The sequence below is a fragment of the Strongylocentrotus purpuratus genome, unplaced genomic scaffold, assembly GCF_000002235.5.
Source record: "Strongylocentrotus purpuratus isolate Spur 01 unplaced genomic scaffold, Spur_5.0 spur5_scaffold_7, whole genome shotgun sequence".
Classification (NCBI taxonomy): domain Eukaryota; kingdom Metazoa; phylum Echinodermata; class Echinoidea; order Camarodonta; family Strongylocentrotidae; genus Strongylocentrotus; species Strongylocentrotus purpuratus.
The window spans coordinates 16817133-16841910 of NW_022145613.1; the positions used below are offsets into that span (position 1 = coordinate 16817133).

General features: G+C 37.9%; 2 protein-coding genes across 3 annotated transcripts; both read right to left on the minus strand.

Moving 5' to 3' along the window:
- Window positions 1–2744: 2744 nt before the first annotated feature.
- Window positions 2745–8576, minus strand: LOC581891 (tRNA-splicing endonuclease subunit Sen34). The gene is given in 7 exon segments (XM_781868.5): window positions 2745–3201; window positions 3855–4022; window positions 4757–5144; window positions 5147–5509; window positions 6164–6258; window positions 6891–7028; window positions 8426–8576. Coding segments are annotated over 7 exon segments (1407 nt in total). The 5' UTR covers window positions 8493–8576; the 3' UTR covers window positions 2745–3013.
- A 2287-nt stretch (window positions 8577–10863) lies between these two features.
- Window positions 10864–24674, minus strand: LOC581847 (YTH domain-containing family protein 1). Of its 2 annotated transcripts, XM_781828.5 has the most exons (6): window positions 24406–24674; window positions 21804–21828; window positions 19548–19633; window positions 16958–18775; window positions 14696–14755; window positions 10864–14490 (listed from the first exon to the last, which is right to left on the minus strand). In XM_781828.5, the coding sequence occupies exons 1-5, from the start codon at window positions 24430–24432 to the stop codon at window positions 14714–14716; spliced, it is 1998 nt and encodes a 665-aa protein (XP_786921.4). In that variant the 5' UTR covers window positions 24433–24674; the 3' UTR covers window positions 10864–14490; window positions 14696–14713. The 2 variants fall into 2 exon arrangements, with proteins under 2 accessions (XP_786921.4, XP_011684124.2); XM_011685822.2 differs by having other exon boundaries at window positions 10864–14755.
- Window positions 24675–24778: the final 104 nt, after the last annotated feature.

Sequence of the window (24778 nt, forward strand, 5' to 3'; positions counted from 1 at the left end):
TTCAATCACGCTCAACAAGCTCGATTTACTACATCTCTTTTACACAGAGCTAATCTTAGTGTTTTGCTATTTGAGAGTGATTCACTTTAATCTAAGTAATTCAAACTTGTTAATCAACTAATAGATGGAGCTTTTGGAGCAATAATATTTAGCTAAACTGTTCTTAATACAAAAACTTGCCGGAAATAAGATTTACTGAAAAGCAAAACTCATCCACTAATTTCACATAGGGGACCAATATCTCTATCTAATGTCTGAAATTGGGAGCTACATTATATATGTCGATCAAGTAAAATTTTTAGTAAGCTTGAACAACTAAAAATGGAAATTGCTTATTTTCTCATATTGTTTGACAATTAGTTTTGGGGTAAATAACAAATGAAATATTTTTTTTAAAATATATATTTGTGGAAACAATAATATTGCACTTAAACACTCAACAATTATCGAAAGTCCAATAGTTTTTAAGTAACACCAGATGTAACCTGCAACTGTTAACCACACCATATAAATTATAATATATATACAGTGTTATAGCTACAGGGGTACATGAGGAGTGTACCTCCCTCCCCCATCAAATGGGAATAACAGGGGGGGGGGGTGATAAAGAGAGGGATGGAAGGAAGGGAATATGGATAGAGAGGACATAACCCCTCCCACACATCTCCCCAACCAGTGGCCTACATATTAAAGCTAATGAAATTCACACTTTATCCTCATGGTAGGACTAGCGCCTCTTCCCTCCTCCTTGGTGCAAGTGCTTCATTAATGGATGGACCTGTTATCCAAGTGAATTTCTAAAGTAACACTGTAGCTATGGGTCAACTAAATGTGTCATATGGGTTGGACTTGCAAAATATTTTAAAAATAAAATTGAGCAAAATATTCCCTTCTGAGGATTTTCCATTTCAACACACAACTCTCACAAAGCAGTGATCCATGAACTGTTAGGCCACCCTGGTAAAATATACCTCAAAGGTAAATTCTTAAAATCAAACAAATAGTTGACCGTTATTCAACTAATTTATGCATTGTACAAATTCATACAGTCAAAATGTGATGAAATAATACAATTCACCGATGTTCAATGATACTATTACTTCATCCACATGGTGACAAACCATCAATTTCAATTCAGAAGATGAATCTTTCATATCCCCACCTATATGGTGACAACCCTTGAATAATATTCATAGATTAATCTTCTTTTTTGTGGTATAAACAAAGCTTCCAACGGACAAAGTATACATTGCTTGAACTCACGCAAGTTACAATTATTAATCTGACACACAAAAATATTTGGTCAAGACAATATTAATGGGTTTCAAAGTACTCTCTTTTAATTTGCACAAGGTTTGATTTCCTTAAATTTCATGAAAGTCGCGAAACACATAACACTTGAAAAGTTTAATACTTATGACCTCAGTATGATCATTTTCCAAGAAAAAGAATTTAACCCCGTGATTAATATCAGCATTAATAATCAGATTAATATCAGTGCAATTGTTCAATTGCATGCCTGTTCTAAAGTGGGCAAGGCTTAGGGTTAGATACAGAGTTGGGTCAAGGGTTAGAATTTAGTTAGTTTGATTGCAGAGCAAATGTTGTCAAAGTGTGTGACAAATAATCACAACTATAGGTCCCTGGGAACAAGTAACAACTTGCATAAGCAGTCTTCAGGTCAAGAAAGAAGCAGATCAATGTGTGGGGGAGGGTTCTGTATAAAGAGCAAATTCATTAATGAAACCAAAGGACATTTTTTCCACATACTAAGAGCATATCAAACACTGGAAAAGGCAAGAACAAAAATTTCATGAAAAGCAAATGTATACATAATTCTCTTTGGAATGATAATTCAAGGTTATTTGATTGTTAGTAGTGAGCACAAATTTTTTGTTTTTCTCCCTAAAATTTGAAAATTGCACCAGCTGATAATTCGTTCAGGGGGGGGGGGGGGGGGGGGGGGGGGGGGGGGGGGGGGGTGAGCACTAATTTTTTTTTGGCCCTCAAAAATTTGAAAAATCGCACACCCTCCCCCTTGAGCGCCAGGGGGGGGGGGGGGGTCTATTTCCAAAAAAAGAGAGTTAAAATTAACATGTTTTTTCCCCAGGGGGGGGGGGGGGGCCTGGATCCGCCAATGCCTTAACTAGTCTACTCGACAAGACATTTTACTGTTCACTGAGAATGCATTTCAAATGCAACATCTCTCTAATTGTAAAAGTGATATTTGAATCTCATATTTTTGAAACAGTTCAGCCACATGGAACCCTTGCAACAAGAGAAAAAAACATGTTTGGTGATTGGTACACCTCAACACTGGATAGACCAGACCCTAAAAGGGTCAAAGTTCAACAGCACATATAACATTCAAGCAGTACAAATACTTAGATATACAGTCAAACCTGGTTTAGCCACCACCTGTCTACAAAGACCCCATTTTTTGCTTCCCTTGAAAATGGTTTCTCATTGAAACGTGTACATAAAGACCACCTATCTGTAAAGACCATTTTTCTTGCAGATGGGCAGGTAGAGCCTTGCTCCTCTTTGTGGCATGCTCTAACTCATCGTTTAAAGGGAGTGTAGCATGATGAGACTACGTGTCTTTCCCGTGCCCCGACTCGGGGGCCAATCGGGTATAATACGACTATGGACGACGCGACTGCAGTATTCACGTGCGTGCAACATACACGAAACCGAAGCGTGAGGAGTACTTCGGTCTGTTTCATGAACGCTATAGGGTGCGCTGACCGTTAAACAAGTCCATTCGTTACGTGCAGTTGTCCAAAAGATGTCGTAGATGGCGTTAACCAGTATTTGCCATGCTATATCCCCTATAACTCGTTTATTATGAATAACACTCCTTCCCTATTAAATCTGTATTTATTGAACATATCTGCATCCTCATATAACTATAGAGGATTTGTACGATCCCGGAAAACACATTCACTACCGAGGGCAGAACCCTCTAGGGCTACCATCTTCATGAGCGCTTCAGCGTACTGTTCAGTACACTCTAACTTATTCCAGCCCACTGAATTGACGTACAGATGACTTCTTTCTGGCTATTGACGGAACACAAGACCACAGCCTTCTTCACAAACGTCCCTAACCTGCCATGGCTGACCAGCTCGAGTGGTGACAGTTGTTTGTGGTGAGGTATGCATACAACGATGAAGTAGGAGTGGAAGAGAAAAGGGTCACCTGTCAACAGACAGAAAATGTAAAGTTAAGTCATCGTCATACAAAGCTTACCATGATGGTGATAACAGCAGTGAACTAAATATAACCATAAGTTTGATCTGGTATAATTGAATATTAAAAGCCATATAATTGCATCTAACATAATTACATTCTAAAAACCTTTTTGTCCTTATACCTAACATCAATATATTAAGGTATATGACATAACATGTAATCTTTACAAATTCTTTGCTTGTAATATTTGCAAGCATAAATTGCACCTAATACCATGATGCACAATTTACCAGTAAAAGAGAGCTCAACATAAACAGATCCAGTGATTTGGAGCCCCCAAATCTCTGGACTCCCTATATTTGGAAATCTGAAGAGGGGACTTGTTCAAAGTCTCCATATCGCAATGCAGACACCAAGGACTGGACTACTGAGTTTTATTTCATTTTTCTGCTCATTTCTTCTTTCTCCTCTTCATCTTCCTTTACACCTGTCCCACCTTCCTCTCCCTCTCCTCTTTCTTTCTCTCTCCGACTACTGTCTTTTCTCCCCTTTTCTCCCCCTTTTTCCTTCTCATTTCTTCTCTCTCCTCTTCATATTTCTGTACATCTGTCCCACCCTCCTCCTCTCTTATTTTCTCTGTAACCACAAGTTTTTATTACCAGGATACACCAGGAAGTCTCCTCCAAACTTGGTGCCCGACGTCATGTAGTACCCCATCTCCCAGAAATGTTGGAACACCCTGCACTTGAGCTTCTCCCTCTCCGTAGAGGGGTAGCGCCAAGCACTAGGAGGTGCCTCCAAGATGAACTTGCTGTCCACTGGTTCAGCTATCAAAGAAAAAAACAAACAGGGATCAACCCACTTCATATGACATGTCTTTGTTTGAAGAAAAATCTCTCTGGGTCTTTGTTCCATAAAATGAAATGACATTATCCAAAGTGTGGCGGTAGCTATTTTACCTGACTGCTAAGAAGGCATAAATGCTTGTTAGTAAGCAACCAGACGGCCGACGGCTTTAGGTCCTCTCCGAGGGACCTGGTAATGAGGATAAATGCCTTACCAAAGGGCAGTAGGAAGACTAACACCAGATTGTTATCGCTCTTCTTTTTCTGGAGTTCTACTAACAAAAGTATTAGCTTTAACTAATACATCTGTACAGAGAATGCAATTGCTCTCTAAATAATCTGGGGCCCGTTTCACAAAGCCTTTTATCAATAAAAAATGACAAAAATCAGTGACAAATCTGCTTATAACCAATCAGAAGCAAGGATTTCAGTAGCTTATAACAAAAACTGTCATTTGTCACTGATGACAAGTTTTGTGAAATGCCCTCCTGGTCTATGCATTATCATGAAAGTCAACCCTAAGTTGACTTCTGTGTGAGCCACATTATTATATCCCTCTTTTTTCTTCAAGAATGTTCTTTTAATGTTAACCATTTTTGGGATCTCAAACATTTTTTTTAGTTTTGTAAGAATAATATGTTTAATGTGATTGATGAATCCTTTAGATGGATAAATCTGAGAGTCAAAAGTAGGAAAAATCAAAATAATCATAATACCTGTACAAAGCTGGACTGAGCACCCATCCTCCTTGACAGTATCCTCTTCCTCCTCAATCGATCTCCTTTTCCCATCTTCATCATTCTCCTCGTCAGCGAAGCACTCGTTCCCAACATGAGGAGACGCTAAGACCGCTTCACTTTCGCACTCTGTTGGGGATTTCTTTCTCTTTAACTCAGCATTGGTACACTCCTCAGTGACTCCTATTCCATCATCATGATTTAATGAAGATTTAGTTCTTGGTACATTTGATTCATCTTCATGAAGCCTAACCGCACCACAAGCCTTCCTGATAGTCTCTGTGTCTTGACCCTCAAGAGTTTCATTTCCTTTGGCTTCTTCATCCTCCATTCTTCTCCGATCATGTCCATCAGGTTGGTTTCCAGATCCTACATTTTGCTCATTCCTTCTTTCCCTTTCAAAATACTCTCTCCTTCGATCCCCTGCACATCCGAGGCACAGAGTCTTCCATCAATGTCTTCCTCTCCTCCCATTGTGTGATTCTTTCCTTCTTCTATCCTACTTTCAATCGACATCTCTCCAGGACACATTGATTCTTGGGTCCTTTTTTCTCTTTCCTCTGAATCATTATCTTCCTTTATCGAAGGAACGTCTCTTTCATCTTTCCCTTTTGTACTAGACAACTTTTGGCGCAATTGTTTCTTTCTCTCCTTCTTTTTCCTCCTTCCTTCCTCAATCACTTCCTTTAGATTTTCTCTCTGTTCAACAACTTGCTCCTGCCACAAATGTTTCTGATAAATGAAAGGTTAAAGAAAAGGTTGAGTTTTGGGAAGAGGTGAAACAAAATTTGTGAGCATTATCATTGTTATTATGCAAGTGTGGAAGAACATTAGATAAAAAAAATGTTCCTTGAAAAGCATGGCCCTTCAAATGCTCTCATATTCTAAATATGGCATGCAACAACATAAAAATTGGGACAGATTTTTATACCACATGTTTGTGTAGCCCCATATACATCTTTCTGTGTACAGTGCTTGTAACTTTACCAAGACTGGGCCAATTTCTTATCATTTTGATAATTCCAGATCCATGCAGTACACACCAATACGTATATGCTAGACGATCAAACTTTACTGTTTGATTCCACATTGTTTCTTTCACAATGCAATTGCATGACCAGAACTCAACTTTATCTTTAAGATTCTGAGTATGATGATTAAAATTTGATATCATAATCTAACAAAAGACAGTGTAACAGTTAGTTGGATAAAGTGTAGAAATTTCTTTTTCCTCCCAACTACAATTTTTGTTCTTCATATTGGGTACACAATAACTAGTATCCATATGAGACAGCCTGCAATCATTCAATGAAGTGTACCAAATAATGCAGCATATATAACTCCTTGAGATTGACAAAAATGTTCTCAAATGAAAATATGTTTCACCTGTTCTTTCATGGATTCCATTCTCTGCTGGTTGAATTCCTTAACCTGAAGCTTACTGGGCTTGGCTACAGACATAGTCACAAGTCTGGCAACTCCTGCAAATACAAGGGGAAAATAAATGTACCTTCACATGTTTGTATGCCTCAACTAGTATAAAAGAAAACAAAACATGAAATCCAAAAAATAGTGCAAGATATATTATGTTTTGCCTACTCTAATGGACCCCTTCTACTCAGAGACATGGTTCTCACCAATACATACCACATTTGGCTCTCATTCCAAAGGTGGAGGAAGTAAATTGATCAGGTTCATTCCACGTCGAATCACCCCTAATCTTTTTACAATAAAAACTTGACCCTCTTCAAATTGGCCTTAATTTTGAATGAGGGGTAACTAGGCTGTTAAAGCTGAAGTTAAATTCCCCCCTCCCCCCTTAAATTGGTGCTTATTTGATATACAGGGTAACTAAGACTTTTCAAAGCTGAATTTGTCATTTAAAGCACCACTACACTATGTATAGCTACTTGCGCCCTAATAGCAAACAATGCCTAAGCGGTGACCATTGGTCCCCCATGATCCCCTTTTTCTTATGTTAATTGAGAGCTGATTTGATGAGATAACCACCTGTTAGTGACCATGCAGGGAGGTCTTATCCATCCTGGCCAAACTAGTGCAGACGGGCTTTAAAGAATTTCATTTGTCTAATCTTCAAGACTGATCTACATACCATGTTGAAGGAGAACTGCAGCTTCTTCAGGCATGAGCTGAAGAGGCAGACCAAGCTGGGTATTCTGTCGGGGGGCTCCTGGCAAGGCACCGATCAACGAACCTACTATGTGGTGTTCACTCCGGAGTATTTCCACTTCTGTATCAAAACAATCAAAGAAAAAAAGAAAACATCAGATACTTTAAAGGGAAATCCAACCCAAATAGACAACTACTCGAAAAGAAAGCAGAAAAATAAGAGAAGCAAATTGATCAAAGTTTTAATTAAATCTGACTAAATATAAGAAATTTATGAATTTTTGAAAGTTGTAATCACTATACGTATGGGCACTTCAAATTGGCTGAAGCTGTTATGTCAATGTGATGTAGTGCCGGACTACTTTCCTCCCGGTGGGGTCACTCCCCCACAGAGGGTGACACGTATGACCGTTACCACAAATGCAAATAACCCCCTTTTGCGGTCAATTTCAAGGACATTTTGTGAAATTTAACCCCCTTTTTTACGTCAATACAAAGACAAAATCGTACTTGGGAATACCCTTATTTATATGATTGTAAGGACACTTTCACAAATTTACCCCTATTTTACCATATTTCAAGGACAAGCCTTTTTTCCTTTTTGACTCGACTCGTCTCCGAGAATTTTCTTCCCGGTTTTCTCTTTTCCCTTTGTCTGACCCCTATTTATCAATTCCGAGGACACCTGTGCACCCCTCTTTTCTATATTTCAAGGAATATTTTGTCCGTGGACATTGCTTGAAATTGACCCCTTTTTCTGTTATTTTGTAAACGGTCATGCGACCCCTAAGTCACATTGAGTGACACCACCGGGACTTTCCTATCTGTTCCAACATATAAAATGACTAAAAATTTTCAAAAATTCATGGCTCAGGAGGGTCTATTGGAGTTGGTCGACCCTAGTTCTACGACAATCTTCCAGTGATGACCACTGCAGTTCTTTGATTCATATGGCTGACATGCTTGATCTTGATGCGTTGTACTTGAGATATCGCCTCACTGCACTACTTATAGCAGGGGGATTATACCTCCGTACATGGTCACTGACATGTGGTTATCTCATCAGATCAGCTCTCAAATAAACCTAACAAAAAGGGGAAGATAGGGTACCAATGGTCACTGAGCTGATAAACGATTAGGCATTAGAGTGCGCAAGTAGCATTAAGTAGACGACCTCCTCCTCCCTCTCTCTCTCTCTCTCCCTCCTCCTCCTCCTCCTTTAGCCTCTGATATAGAGAGGAGCAGACACTACCCAAATCAGAGGCCCTATTTTAGAGAGGAGCCTACCCTACCCAAATCAGAGGCTAACGAACAAAAGAGACAGAAATTTCGATAGTAAAACAAAGCGTGCAGCATACAGCATGTCGTTGGACTGCCGCCAAGCATGGCAATGTGCAAAGACACCGCGACCCGGTACACACGGGGGAAATTGAATCGCGGGTTCGCTGAATTTGGTACGAATCACCCACATTTACACTATCCGTTTTACAAAAAATACAAAATAAAACATGTTCTTACCATCAGCATGCCAAACACACAACTGCCCTGCGATGAAGTGTAGATTTATCAGCTTCTTCGATGCCATTATGAATAACAACAAACTAGAAATCTATGACAGAAAGACCAGCAGCAGGACAGCCTACAATCGGCGATGGCAGTCTGCGTGAGAATTCCTAGATTTTTTAACAACGCCCTCTATAGTGGATAAATTCACTAATGTCTTTTTATGTTCATGCCTTCTTCATGCATGCAGGTTTCATGCTTTATTTGATGTAAATAGTAAAAGTTCATTTGTATTTTTTAGATGTGAATGTAAAATCATATTCTATATAATACTATTAACATGCAGATTTTTTTATGTATTGATTTTGTTATTGTTTGTTATTGTTATTTTGGTTATTGTTTGTGAAAAGCAATGGAGAAAATAAAATATCATTGAAAACAAAACAAAAAGGAGAAGAAGGAGAAAAAATGAGGAGGAGGAGAAGGAGGAGAAAAGGGAGAGGGAGAAAGAGAAGGAGAAGGAGAAGAAGAAGAAGGAGGAGGAGAAGGAGAAGAAGAAGAAGGAGGAGGAGAAGAAGAAGAGAACGAAAGAGGTTTGATGAGCCCCCGGCCCCCCTTTAGGGTACCCATATGCGTGTTCCCAGTGACCCCCCTTTTCAGCAAAAGTCCGGTGTGTAAAGTCAATACGGGTCGACCTTTTTCTTTTGTTACAAGAGTTTGGGAACACACATGGTATCCCTCCGTTCACAGAGTGGGGGGGGGGGGGGGATTAGCCTCAGGTTACCCCCTCTCAAATTCCCTCTCTTTTTCATCCCATCCCTCATCAATTTTTTTATATCTCCCTTCTCCCGTTTCTGCATTTGGCCTCAAATTTAGCAGTAACAGGAACAGGAAACATTACCAGGATTGTTTATGTATTCTATACTCTTTTCACACTCATTATTATCGGAAGGGTCCACAATTTACAAGCTCTGCTGTTCAGTGAACCTCTCCACCGAATGTCCTCAAAATATAAATGCAGTTAAATTTATAATTCGATTTTTGTCTTCCTCAAATGTATAAATTACTGTTAAGATTTGTAACTATTATTTTGTATATATTTTGCATTGTAGGTCTCTTCGTTAGTATGTATTTTATTTTGTTGGAAATGAAAGTATGAGCATGAAATGAAAAAAACTGAACATCAAGAGAAGGGGCACTGAGGCCCGGCATTCAGGAAATTGGCCCCTTGGTTTGATCCGTAGGCCTAACCATCTCCTGATTAGGCTTTACAAAAAGTTGTTGTATTGCCCTTTGCGGCCAACCCAAAAATCTAAAATCTGTGGTTGGCTTTTTATAATTTTTTTTTTTTTAATAACATTTTTTAGATAAAAAATGTTTTAATGAATCAAAAATGATGTATTATGTGAAGAGGGGAAAAAAAACATTTAAAAATAATTGACCGACCAACCCAGGTTCTGGCATCTAAAGGGCAATACAACAACTTTTTTTGCTAGGCCTAAGCGTACCCCATACAGAAGGCAAGTCTATCTCACTCTCTCCATCTTTCTATCCGACTCTCTCTCTCTCTCTCTCTCTCTCTCTCTTGTCTTAGTATCTAATCTCCCTCTATTTAGTCTTTCTGTCCGACTCTCTCTCTCTTGTCTTTCTATCTGACCCTCTCTCGTCTTTAATCTCTCTCTATTTAGTCTTTCTGTCCGACTCTCTCTCTCTCTCTCTGTCTTTTTATCTGACCCTCACTTCAGTCTTTCTGTCCGACTCTCTCTCTTGTCTTAGTATCTAATCTCCCTCTCTTTAGTCTTTCTGTCCGACTCTCTCGTCTTTGTATCTGACCCTCACTTCAGTCTTTCTGTCCGACTCTCTCTATCTCTCTCTCTCTCCCCCTTGGTATCTCCCTCTTCTTGAAGCCTGTCCAGAATGACAATACTTATTCGACAATATATCACTTTACACTATCATCTCCATAAATATTCTTCGACTCTGGGATATCATTTGGTTTCAATACTCAATTGGGAGTCCAAAATGTATGATCTGTACAATTTAAATCCTGAAAAGAGTTGAAACAGAGAAATATCGTCGCTGTTTTCACGAAGTGACGGTAGTGAAAAAAAAATGCATTCACTTTGCGTTACGATTTTCCTCACTACCGTCACTTCGTGAAAACAAGGACGATATATTGGTCTCAATTCAGACCAAATTCCAAAAACTGGCATTCCTGTTTGACTGTCCAGGAGCCTCTTGCATAAAAGAGTTGCATAAATAACTAAAAAGTAAAAACACAACTTGATTTTCAACCAATCTATATTGTGCACTTCATTGCATCTAAAGTAAATACAACTAGGATGCAAGAGGGCCCTGGCCTATCTGTTACATTACTTTTGAACGGTAATTCATTCACAGGATATTACGACAACAACAAAAAAAATATATATATTACACAAAGACCTCATACATTACTTTCTGATTCCAATGTGGTTTTATTCATATCTAATCAATCTTTTTTGTTGTTTCACATATAGTGTAGATTTTAAAATGTCTCGACCTTCAGATCCTATGCAACACCGGATACAAAATCACAAAATGGTTGCCAACTGCAAGATTAAAAGCTAGATTTTAATACAGTACATACGACTGTAACTCTTTCATGAAAGTAGTAGTCTTTTCTCCAGAACTCAATTGGATTCACAATTATGGTTTATACAGGTTACAGTCTGAAACAAGACTACAACAATGTAAAACACAAAGACTTTTTTTTAGTCCATATCACAAATATCAATTTTCTAGTTAAAATTGCCAGATTCTTTTCAACTTGTGACAAATTATAAAAACAATGGGCTCACTTTCAATGACAGACATGCATTGCAGATATACTGTAGTCTTGCAATGCAGTTACACATAATGAAAATACTAGATAAAGCTCTACTATAACGTGTGCAATTAATTGTAGACCCATTGGTGCAAAGTCACCCTTCCAATAGAGAGTACATGTATAAGAAACTGCCTTAACAGTAAAACACATTATTTTTGCAACTTTTGTAATCTCACTTTCCTCTAAAACAGTTAACATAATAATTATAGTTAAACTACGACCACTTACTTTTTAAAGTTATGAAATACATTTAATCACTCATAATTGATCAGACAGAGATATAAATAAAAGTACCAAGATCAAATTTAAAAACATCATCACACTTTTTATTAAATTATGGCCACATCATTTAACAGATTGACTAGGTGAAAGTCAGTCCAGTTAAATTGTTTCGTGTAGGTAAGTTCCCGTTAAAATCAAAGTCAATCCTAAAAGTCCCTTCAAGTATACGTTTGGTAGTTTTTATCTCCCACTTCACAAGTTTCGCAAAAAAAGAATGTACATGTATTAGTGAATAATAGTGGTACTTGGTGTGCAAAATGGGAGTCTAGAGGTCAAAGGTCATGTTTGCATGAAAGGTCAACCTCCTGGCAATGTATTTCTAGCATTATGTATCAAAACAGAACAAAACTATAAAGCAAACTAGAAATGACAAAACTACATCCAACCTAGTACAAACAGGTTGTCTATGGATTTAAGAACACAAACATGTAGAGTGGAAGATTCATTATTGTCGGTCAAATTTCACATTTATAAAGGAACATCAGTGAAAGAATGCTGAATATCACTGGTTTTTTCACTGCTATAAAGAACCAATTAACTTTCTATTTAAAATTGCCAATTATAGATGAGATATGTAGATGAAAGATGAAAAATAAAAATGAAAAAAATAAAATACAATAACATACCACCAAAGTATTATTCAGGGGAATTCATTTTCATCATTTCAGGTTATGCAAAATGAAACATGATAACAATATGAGTAAAATGAAAATCTGTAATTTATAATTTTTATACCTTTCAGATGTTTCTAGTATTTGTAAATATATCTTGTAAATTTAAAAAATTAAAACATTGCCTTCTCATTTCCTACACACATAGCCATAAAGATTACAATCAAACATCTGGGGTTCAACTTGTTATAATTCTGGGTTTTTTCTTTCAACTTAAAGGTAGGTAAATGTACAAAAAATATCAATTCACACAATTAATGTGTCCCTGATAAAGATCAGATTGAGAATATCAATTCATGAAAGTCTATTTTTCAGAACTTAGAACACCGAAAACAATAATGCAAGTTCCAGAGTACCAAGACACAACATTTTTACCATAAATTACTTAAAAGTGCAAGGAGCAAAGCATTGGAGTTGAAAACAATATTTGCCGTCATCAAATAAGAAACCTGTCTCTACAACATTCCAAAAAAGTAAACACAGTTTTTTCAAGGGATAGTAGTGGGATACCCAACCAAATTACTGAACAGGCAGGAAGATAATGCCTGAGACACAATGTTCTCCATTTCAATAAGATATCGCCATCCCAAAATCCCTTGTGAAACAGAGATGATTTTTGTTGTGGGGGGGGGGGGGGAGGGCAACAGGTACATGTATCTTCTTGCAATTTTGTCTATCCCAAGTAAGTGACATATGAAAGTATTGAGTGATCAGTTTTTATTTTACAGAGATTCTTTTGAAATGCTCCATCATCCCCACCTACTTTAAAAACAAAGACATACATGTAATTACATAAAGCAATGACCAGCGTGCAGTTTTAGTTATGGGTGATACAAGGCTCACACCAGAGATGAAAGACACCTGAAATTAGAGATCCCTCGTGGTATAAATCCCCAAAACTCATCACAAATACTTCCACTAGGCTTTGAAAATTCTTTTTAAGAATAAAAATTCTTCAGAAGAATTTGAAATTGAAATTGGTGGTTAGTGGAATTCCATTGCACTACAAGAACCTAAAGACAAGGTGAAATCATACAATTCAATTGGAATCAATTTCTTAAAGAAATATTCATTACAATTCATTATTCAAAATTTCAAATTAACGACTGAAAAAGGATCTTTTCTTTTTATTTTCTAGGTATGGCTGGACTTACGTGAGTAGCTACAGGGTTAATGTAAACCCTTTCATGGTTTAATTAACAATTTAGGAATCTGTGATTTGGAAAAAATATTCATTATGGAGAAACACCAGGTGACCAAGAGTGATTATAACACAGCTAATGCATCAAATTTCCTCATTTGACAGTGAACAAAAAACAGAAAATTACTTGGAACATATCATGGACAAACGGAGAAAACAAGACAAGGAGTGTATTCTACAGATGAAGTAGCCCGGTACTGGTTGTTCAGAGCGTCACACTTCCAACACTATCATGTGAATCTTGCACAAAGCCATTGCAGTAAATATCGTCACACCATTTCTTTTCCTCGATGCTTCATCCAATCCATGTCACGTTGGTCTTTTTGTGTTTTTTGTCGTTGCAAAGTGTCTCTTAAACATCAATTGTCTTTTAAAACAAGGTCTGTTAATGTACTGTCCATTTCGTAAGTACAATGTCTAGTTCTTGTTCGGCATAACTGACACAAACGTTCAGGTCGAATATAAGAGTGGACACCACCAACATCAACACTGGCTACTGATATTTGGGTACAAGTTTCACAAGAAAATAAAACTGAAAAATCAAGTGGTGCCTCTTTTAAAATGTCTTTTTTGTCACAATGTAGCCAAGGTACTGGTTCTACCAGAATGACTGGATATATGATACGTTTTGTTTTTTTCGCTTTATTCTTTCCAAAGAAGCTTCCGAGACGCAACAGCAGAAGTAACACGATTCCTTGTAATTGTCAAATATATGAAATAGCCGACTCTTTGTAGTTCATTGAAGTGATCGCTCCCTCGCATGCTCTTCTCCGTGCTGAAATTTCCAAACATTGCTGTTTTTTTAAACCACCATCTCATATGAGAACCCCGTAGTCCCAAATACATCAATTGGCATTAAATATCGCGGTTTTCTGAAAGGAACTCGACAGCCATCTTGGACAGAGTCTCCACAATCTAGCACCTTTCTTCAGAACCAAACTTCCTCCAAATTATGCATCTCAAAGCTTTGCATCCGCATCTTCCTTTCACAATGGCAAATAAACATATCCTTCCTCCTTTATGAACGGGGGCCAATAGCATAAGCCTTTCCATATCACTGAAAGCAAAATACAGACCGGACTTTATTCAATGTTTTCCTGCGCATCAGATAATTTTCAATAATTTTTTTCTTAGCAATTACAAGTGTAGCAGATTTCTAAACCCTAGATGATAGGTTGTTTTTTTTATAATAATTTTCCTTTTAAGCATGACGTATTCCATGACGACTCTGCAAAAATTAGCTGACAGTCATCATTACAAACCTCGCTCTCCAAGGGGATTTAGTTTCGGTGCCCTCCACGTCGGCTGCTACGGGTGTCAACCTGTCAGGAGAGAAAATGAAACAACTGTTAGAAAAAGATTTGGGATTTTTACAACTAGAAGCTGAAAACATGATGGGGATTGACACTAACATAACAAGGGTACCTTACAGATCCCCCCCCCCCCCCAAAAGACAAAATTTCATAATACAAACAGGGAGCTACATGTAGTATGTATACAGACCCGGGTGTATGAAGCAAAAGTGTTGACTGGACTGCAAGAAAACTGACATACAGAAATGAGCCAACACAGAAATAAAGTATTCTATCACTAAATTCACCTGTTTAACAACCTATAGCTTAAATTGTCACTGCCTAATCAGAAATTTGAGAAAAAAATATGAGAAAACCCTACATTAACATACATTAAGGTAGGCAGACCTAATTAGCAAGGTACTTTTGTAATAATCATCTTATAACATGGATAGTTTCTTTTTTTCTACAACCTTTTAAATTGAAATACTCATACACCTGTGAAATTTAAAAAGAGAGAGAGAGAGAGAGAGAGAGAGGAGAGGGAGAGGGAGAGAGAGAGAGAGAGGGGGGGGGGGGGGGGGGAGAGAAAAGGAAAACCAGAAAGGATAGAAGCCCAAAAAGATCTACGAACGACAGAGAAAGTCTCAAGCCTGAAGTGAATAGTTTTTCTTGTTTACAGAAGTACAAGTCAATGCCTTTTGGCCTTTGGAAATTGTCCCGATACCATTAAAAAAAAATGTATTCAGATTTTAGAATGAAGGAATCGACTTGGGTGAAAAGCCAGACATATTAGACAAGCTTCATTCACAAGGACAAGCACTTGTGTGGCTAGGCTAGGACCCTTAGAGCTACTGTACATTGTACATGTACATTTACAAGAACTCATGTGAAACATACATGTATTCACTGCTACATGTACATGTTCAGTGTCACTTTTAGGATTATGATCCTTGTACTTACATGTACTGTATACATGCACATGTAGTACATGTACATGTACAATGTAAAACTCAATTATCTGAAAGTTAGAACTTTAACTTTTTGGAAAATATTATGCAAAATTAATCAAATTTTGTGTGGAAAACTGGAACCGTAGAAGAAGAAAAAAGTTTGGGCTATCAATTACTATTAAAAAAATCCATGGCTAGGACTATTTTGTCATTTGGAGTTGTTGAAGACCATGTTTGTTGATATTAAGTGTCTTTTCATGACTTTTAAGTTAGTTTAAATTAATAATGTTAGTCCGAGAGAAGAGGTAAAACATGCGAGCAGCCATTTTGGATTATAATGTAGGCACACATTTTTTGTCCATTGTCAAATGACAAAATAATCCAAGCTTAGCATGTCTTTTGTTATTTGATAGCCAAAACTTGAAAAAAATTGCATTTTTTGTTCATTTTTTGTTCTTCTTTTGATCATTTGTTCAATTTTTGACATCTAACGGTATAAAATTGTTTTAAACATGGACTACAACAACTTCAATTGACAGAATTATCCAAGGTATGAGTGAATTTAGGTACTTGTATTAAACTGCTCAAAATTTCAAGTACGGTAACAACAGTAAAAAAAACAAAAACAAACAAACATGCGAGCCGCCATCTTGGATTTTAATGACAACGGACAAACGCATGCCTGCATTATAATCCAAGATGGCTGCTTGCATGTTTTCCTCTTCTCTTAGACCAATATTATTAATTTCAAAATCATGAAAAGGCACTTATTATCAACAAAAATGGTCGACAACAACTCTAAATGACAAAATAATTCCAGCTACCAGGGTATGCATGTGTTTTAGCATTTGATAGCCAAATTTTTTTTTTTAAATCATTTTTATTGATTGGCGATCAATTATTATCCGATCCGGTGATTGGTTACAGGGCTACTTTACTCCTTTCATGGCAAGACTTGGGTGCAGAAAAAGAAACAGAAAGAGCCTCAAAGAGGGAATGTATCATGAGTAATTCCACAAAGGAAACACAAAGAAGTCTTGTTTAAAAGAGTGTCAAATCTTGCCATAACTCTTGGGTGAAATGTCTCCAATGTTAAGAAATATATTTCAATATCTACCATATACATGTAAATGTATTATATACAAGCAAGTTTAGTAAAGAGAAATTAATCCATCATATCCAGTGCAATATGAATAGAAGTCATAGAATAAGAATAACAAGTATTCAAACTATCCTCCTCCTGTAATATGTTTCGAACTAAGACATATTTAAGACATACCCTTCGGTTAGAGTCCTCCTCTTGCCGTTTCTCATAGTGGCTGAAATCATCGAAGATGGAGGTGGTGTGCTTGAAATTGTGAATGATCTTCATCACCTGCTTGGCTTTGTCCAATAACACTTCCTGAGTGTCACGCGAGTTGGTCACAGGCTTGTTATCATTGTTCTCCAGCCGTATGTGCCGAAGCTGGCTGTTCGGAACGTCCTTCACATATACCCACCGCACATCAAAGCGACCCTTCCACTTGTCCTGGGCCCACACACCAGTGTTGGTTGTGTAGTCCACCTCAGACATCATTTCTGCCACGCCACAGAAATGCCCACTACCGTTTACACTGTAAATTAGGTACACAGGACCTTTACTTTGGCGTTCCCGCATAGCAGCATCCAAGCGCTTGTTGCCATGCTCGGTGCTGCACCAGATACCGTACTTGATGGAGCGATGGATGTCGTCTTCTGAGTAGCTTTTGATGATGAAGATTCGTGAGTTCTTAAGGTCAAGTGTAAAGTCAGTTGGGTTATAGTCATTGATAGAACGTAATTTCTCCAACACCGGGTGATCCGTATCACTTTTCTGGCCCGGCACACCAGTAATGGGTGCCAGACCCGCGGTACTGCTTTGGTTAGTAGATCTCTGTCCATAGCCGCGATTCTGTCCGTTTGAGTCCCACACTCTCGGTTGCTGGGGTTGGGGTTGCACAACAGCCTGAGGTCCCCTTCGTGGAACGTCACTCGTCGGCAGCACCGGCTTTTGCTGGGACACAGTCTGAGCCGCAGTGAGAGGAGGCTGAGAAACCTCAATCTTGGCAACTGGCTGAGGCTGGACATGTTGCACTTGTGGTTGAGGGTGAACAGGGATCTGCTGCTGCGGGGGTTGCATGGGAGGTTGCTGGGGTTGCAACTGGGCATGCTGCTGAGGAGGGATGGCAGCAGGAGGTTGCGGTTGGGCTTGGTTTTGAGGGGGAGAGGGCATGGTGGTAGCAGTGCCGGCTGGCTTAGGAGGATTACCAGTCTTGTCGCCATTGTTCCAAGTTCCAATAGTCATAGGGGGCTTCATTGTTGGAAGCTGAGTAGGTACAGGAGCATGGGATCCGGTCTTTGTCGTCTTCTTGGGCTGCGGCTTTGCAGGCTTACTAACGATAGAGGCCCACGATGTTTGCTTTGGCACTGCTGTGTTCTGAGGAGGGGGCTGTGCAGTTCCTCCTGCCCCAGCCAGAGCCTGAGAGAAGCTGGGCGCTTGGGGCTTGGGAGGAATCACATCCTGCTTCAGAACTTCCCGTCCAGCAACATTCATAGCAGTCTTATCCATGGGAGCACCGATGTTCAGTCCAGACATTCCCAGTTCCATTGCCTTCATCCCATGGGCTTTACCATCCTGCGCGTCAAGTCCATTCAAACCCTGGCTGTAGTTCCGCTGACCGGTCATCGAGTTCGGATTAGCCTGATACCTGGGGTAGTCATAATAAGAGGCAGTCGGTGCCTGGGCCTGGGGCTGGGTGCGAGCTGTTCCCTGGGGCTGGGCAGCAGGTGCAGAATTATTAGCCCAGGTCCCCGGCATAAAGTCTGCATTGGGAGGGAAAAAGTTGAAGGTCTGGTTCAAGTAGGGAGGGGTTGTGCCAGGTTGGTTGTAGTAGTCCGTTGGGGCAGCATAGTTCGACTCATAGTTTGTGTAGTTAAAATTGTTAAAGGTGTCTCCACCTGTCGACCAGGTCGTTTCAGTTCCAGGGATAGAGTACGAAGGGAAGGAGTAAGGTGACTGGTAGTACGTTGCTGGCATGTAGGAATCCTGTGCAGCCATACTGGGCGCTGACGAGTACCCCTGCAAACAACAAATCCAGAGAAACACAGTGTCATAAATAAGAATAAGAGCAATAACCATGTTCTTTGAAGGCATTTGCAGTCTTTTAACAAGAACTCAACTATCCCTTTAAACATAAACTGAGTTCTGATCATGTGATTGCATTGTGAGAAAAAAACGGAGGAAGTGATTGGAAAAGGTCGATCACGTAGCACTACATGCAGGGCGTATTGGTGAATACTGCGAGGCTTTGGAATCAACAAAACAATATGAAATTGGCCCAGTCTTGGTAAAAGTCACATGCACTGTACACAGAAATAACAACCTTTAGTTTAGCCTTTAATTATATCGTATTTCAAATATGAGGGCATCCTTTTCAGGGGACATTTTTTTAATAATGCTCTTATACACTAACACAAAAGGAATGAAAATGGTTCTAAATCTTTCTTTTTCTACCCCATAACTCAAAATCCTATTTTAAAACTTGATGTACCAAGTAAATTCAACACAAATAGATACATACTGTACATGTGTAGTGTTTTCTGGGACCAAATAATAACCATTTGGCTACTTTGGCAATTCAACATACGTTTAAATTTATATGAGAAGACTATCAGAAAAGGGAATAAAAACAAACTACCCCAATATATTCTGTTTTCACTTTCACATGTGGTAACACATCACAAAATTTAAGAAATTGTCATAACAGCATTTCAGTTAATAACAAAACAATACAGGGAAATTGCTAATTCATTTCCTCCTCATTTCTTGAGGGAAAATAGTGAATTCTTACCTGATGGGCGGGCTGGTTGGACTGCATGTAGCGTTCTAGTTCTCCTTCACCAACATTCTCCTTGGGGTTTATCGGTCCATTTTGTACTGAGGGGAAGATGGGTGATGGAGAAAAATATAAGCATCATGGTTTAATACAGCGACATGCAAATACATGTGTGACTCACTTTGCTCAGCACATCTTGCAATTTACATTTACCGGTACATATTCATATTCATGCATGATGTATCTAAATATAATCAATGACTACATGTATATGAAGTTATGAACTAAAATCTAGGTAATTCGAGCAGCCATTTAAATACATGTACTTACATATATGAAGTGAAGGGCTTGAAGTGGACACATGCACAACACAAAGAGCCCTGTGATTTTTTTTTCCCTTTTAATCATTACTGTACACAGTTAACTCAGAATAATATTTTTAATTTTTATATGTCTCAAGTTCATGACACAGACAGCATTGTTTCACTTCATCAGTCTATCTTTTAACTTTTAACATACATGTCTTGTACACATGTAGCTATACATGTACTGTACATGTATGCAGCCACCCTGGACAAAATTTATAGTGGGAGCCCTACACATGTGTAATGAACCAACAAAATTATGAAAGCTCACTCACACTTTGCCCCCTCCCCTTTAAAAAAAAAATCTAAATGTGAGAGCAGTGAGCACAGCAAACTTAGTTTATAGAGTTCTCTGGACATTTGAAAAAGAAAAAAAAAAGCTTTGGTACTGTACAGTAGATGAGTCAAGTGAACAACTCTTTGGCATAAATTGTATAATGAACAGATCAAAAACAGATTTTAGCTTTGATCCAGCCAGGCCCTGGGGCAAATAATAAAATTCTGATTCATATTTATCTTTAAAATTCCAGTGCCCTAAGAATGATGAATGATATGACTGTTGGAGTAAAAAAAAAAATGAAAGGCTTCCCATGAATAAAGAAAAGAGAAATTAAATTGTCTCCCCAAAAACAAGGGAAACAGTGTAAATGTACAATGTACATGTACATCTTCAGTAAAGTACATTGTAGCTCCCTAACAACTGCATTTGCACACAGGATTTACTTACATGTACATGTAAACATTAGCAATTATTCAAACCAAGAGGAGCAAAACTTGTGATCACCCAGCTTACTGTGAGCGCAGCAGGGGAACATGTACAGATACTACAGACCATGTACAGAACATGATGTAAGACTTTTTTTTAGAGTTCAGTCAAACATCAAATTCTCACATGTACAAGTGGAATAAAATAAATGCAATGCATTGTCATAGAAATTACTCATTTTGAACAACAAAATGGGAAGTAATACTTCTACAATGTACATACACATGTACATTGGAGTGACAACAGCTGTGAGTTGTTTAGCTATGAAGACCTTTAAATTGTTCTGGTAAAAACCTAAAAATTATAAAAATTATTTTAAATAATAATGATAGATCATATATAAAATTTAACAAAATGAAAAACACATTATATTTTTTAAAGTGGAACCCTGTTTATTGGAGCATGCTTTAAGATACAAACCTTATTTTTGCCTGAATCAGGCTGAATGTCAGCAGTACATGTGCATGTACTTTACATGTACCTGTATATCAAAAGATAGAAGCTTGGAAACTTACCCCACCCCAGGCCACACCCCCAAAAAATAAAAATATTCAAAGCAAAACTCTTAACTAATGAATTCAGCATGAAATATTTTGAATGTCAAACTTTGCTGTAGACAAAACCCGACAAGCATGATTTTTAGGGCTGAAATTACAGCTAACACCATTTAATAACGTCAACGCCAACTGAATTTCCAAATGGACCAATAAAATTTATCTGAATATACTTTGCACACCTTACATGACTAGTCCAAACTTGCCTTGCAACAGTGAGGAGTATTGAAAGTTGAAACTTGTAATGATTACAAAGTAAACATTAGCTTTTAAAAGAAGCATGCAGTGATAAAAAAATATAAAAAATAATCCTAAAAAAATCATTGATCGATTATTACGAGTAAGAAACTTTTAGAAAGTGGTTTTATTTTTCCAACATTATCATAGTTTTGCAGCCTGATTTTTGTTCACCCTGTACAAATAAAAATGGTGGCTCGCAATTTAGCTCGCATGTTCTCTATCAATCTTTACCCCCATCTTTTTTTCCCTCACTTTGAGAGGCATGATAATATCACCAAACATGGATGAAAATAATGTTAAATGGGAGAATATACCAAACTGCGCCGGATGGCAAAAAAGGTCTTACCTTGACTCCTCTGGCTTCTTGGTTTCTGGAGAAAAAAATGTAAAGAACAAAAATACAGATCAATATTGACTGCTTTTTAAAAATAAAAGACGGGAAAAAGACAACATTTACTTCTTAGCATGCACATAGAATGTAAAATTGTACATGTTCACACTGCACATGTAAAGAAGAAAAACAATTAACAAATATTGATTGCTTTTTTAAAATAAAAAATTGAAAAAAAAGACACATTTACTTCTTAGTTCTTACTTCTTAGCAAGCACAAACAATGTACAACTGTATTTAATTAATTGTATGAAGGGACCTTCTAGAAAACAATACTGTACTCTACTACTCATGATACATGGAGACCCCGCTCTAAATGTACATGTAGGTCTACAAACCGCTAACAACTCTATAGTAACAGATACAGACATGTATGGTCTAACATTTATGCAAAAGTGTAGGACATACTGTACACATACATGTACAGTATGTCAGTTACATTTAGTACATGTACAAGTGGATGTAGGCCTACATTTGTACGTGAACATGTGTAGTAGTACCACATAAAATAAAATATCTTACATGTACATGTAGGGCCCATAAGCAAACAAACATCTGCAACTGTACCGGTTCAAATTGAGCGACTGCCAATGCATCAATAAACATCTATGAGTAGTTTGGCAGACCTTCAAAGTATTTTTGAATACCTGAATGTTCATGTATGCAATGTAAATTACATGGTGGTTGGTGTGGTTTGACTTTCAGAAAAACAAAAATCACAAGTTCACAACAATTGTCAAGACCCAGGGCTCACCATCTGCGGGTGCCTGGGCAAAACAAAATCGAGTTACAACTTGGGCACTTGGGCAACTAAAAATTAGTCATGGCCTTATCTTAGAGGCAGGACTCAATGTAATTAAGGTTAATGATGACCAGCCCTTATTTTATGCACCATTATGATCTTACCGGTATGCACTTTTGTCACATTCTTCTAGATAGATGTACAACATTATTTTGACACATTAGGTAATGAAAGATGTAATATTCTTGAATAAAGTTTTATTAAAAATTATTTATTTATGATTCCATCACCCTTCACGAAGGCATATGGGTGCCAATTAGGTTAAGTGATATCAATATAGTAGCAGTATCATACGCTTACTTGACTTTGTTACATGTATTGCAAACCATAATGAGCTGCAAACGTAAAATGACAATTTACTAAACAGTATTTCAACTTTCAAGCAAACTGAGGTAGATAATACAAGTTGATTTGTAACTGTCTCAAGCTACATGTACATTTGTATCTTTAGTATGGCCAGACTAAAGTGCACATGTCTGTGTGTACACATTAAGTACATGTACGTACAGTCTTACACCTGTACATATACATAAACATGTAACTTTGCAATTCTAATAAAACAAAACATGCATCAAAAATGTGTTTCTCCTCCATAATTTTACATAATTAGATTGAAAAATTATAAGAATATTGAAACAAAAAAGCTAAATTAGGAATTACATGTATGATGTAGATCTAGAATAAGTGAAACTAGCCTCAAAATGCTGCTTTTCGAGTAAAATATCCTAAACTGGAAGTAAAATGCCACAAACATTCACCTCCCTTGATTGTGGGCATTCATGGAAAAATACAAGACAAAAAATATGAATGAGTGTGTAGACATGGAAACCTTTTTTTTAACAATGTCAAAATTACATGGCCGCCTTCTCTCATGAAAATTACCTCGTTCTTGCTCAAATTGTTTATTCATTTTGTGTCACACTTTATATTCTTTAGGACTAATATCATATTAATAACAATAGGGGAATGTGAAAGAAAATTCTAATCAAATTCATGTCAAATATTAAAAATGTTCAGCCTCCAGCAGCCCAGACTTCATTCAGTTTTCATGTGATCTGACACTGGCCATGGTCATGGATGATGGGACTCCCAATTTACAACTACATGATGCAGATCTAGAGTCTATATTATAATGGAAACCTTTGTTTAATTAAGAGAGAATTTAATTACATCTTGTCAATTATAAAGTCGGCAATCTACAAACACTACACAATATAATTTGTTGAATGATTGTGACTTCATTTCATGAGTTCGAATGCAAATCATGCAGCAATGGCCAGTGCAACTGCAATGCCAATGCGAAGTGCATGCAAGAATAGGATTGAAGAGTTGGAGTTGCTGAACCTCAAAAGCCTGAAGATGATTAGATCTACAAAACATTTCAGGCAATAAAGAAACTGAAATTTTATATAGATTCAACTCGATGATAATTAGACGCGAAAAAGATTACAGTTTCATTAAAAGGGCGGGTTACATTTGGTTCCGATTATCGCCTGACATGATAAAATCCGCGACTGTCATGTACATTGTACGCATTTGTTACATACAGGCATGTCAACACAGAGCCTGCATTACGTTCGTACAGTGTGGAGCTCCCATTCCTCACACACACAGATACACACACTGCGAAAGCAATGCTCCACAACGTAAAACCTTTGGGCACATAGAGGTGTACATGGCCGGCGAGTGTGCCATGTCATGTACGTACACATCAATGCATAATTTGGTGATAGAGAAACAGACGGTGAAACGAACCTGTTCAACTCCTGCCGCCGCAGACATTGCCTTATAAATCCAATAATAACCCCTGATTCCACCAAAATAAAGTCTTCACTGACAGTCCAAATGTCCACGGGTAAATAATTTTTTTTCACACGATCGTAATTCCTTCCTCTTGACGGAAAATCGTATTGCAAAACAACGCTAATTTACGTCGGCCGATCCCAATAACAATGGTGGATTCCCAAGAAGTACATGTGCCTTGCTTGCAGAAAGACCTAGCGCTGGCTCGTAGTCGCGCTTTCATGTCACGTGATTGCAACGTCAGCACGCTCGGCATATCTCCGATTATAATAGTGAGGATGATAATAACCCTTCAAAACTATATAAAGCGGAACTTAGTTACTAT

Bases quoted from the DNA above. Each gene is read 5' to 3' on its own strand.
- LOC581847 (XM_781828.5), bottom strand. From the start codon at position 24,432: ATGTCTGCGGCGGCAGGAGTTGAACAG. The intron at 21,829-24,405 runs GTTCGTTTCACC...TTTTTTCTCCAG, and splicing joins CGGCGGCAGGAGTTGAACAG to AAACCAAGAAGCCAGAGGAG. The intron at 18,776-19,547 runs GTAAGAATTCAC...TGTTGTTTGCAG, and splicing joins CCAACCAGCCCGCCCATCAG to GGGTACTCGTCAGCGCCCAG.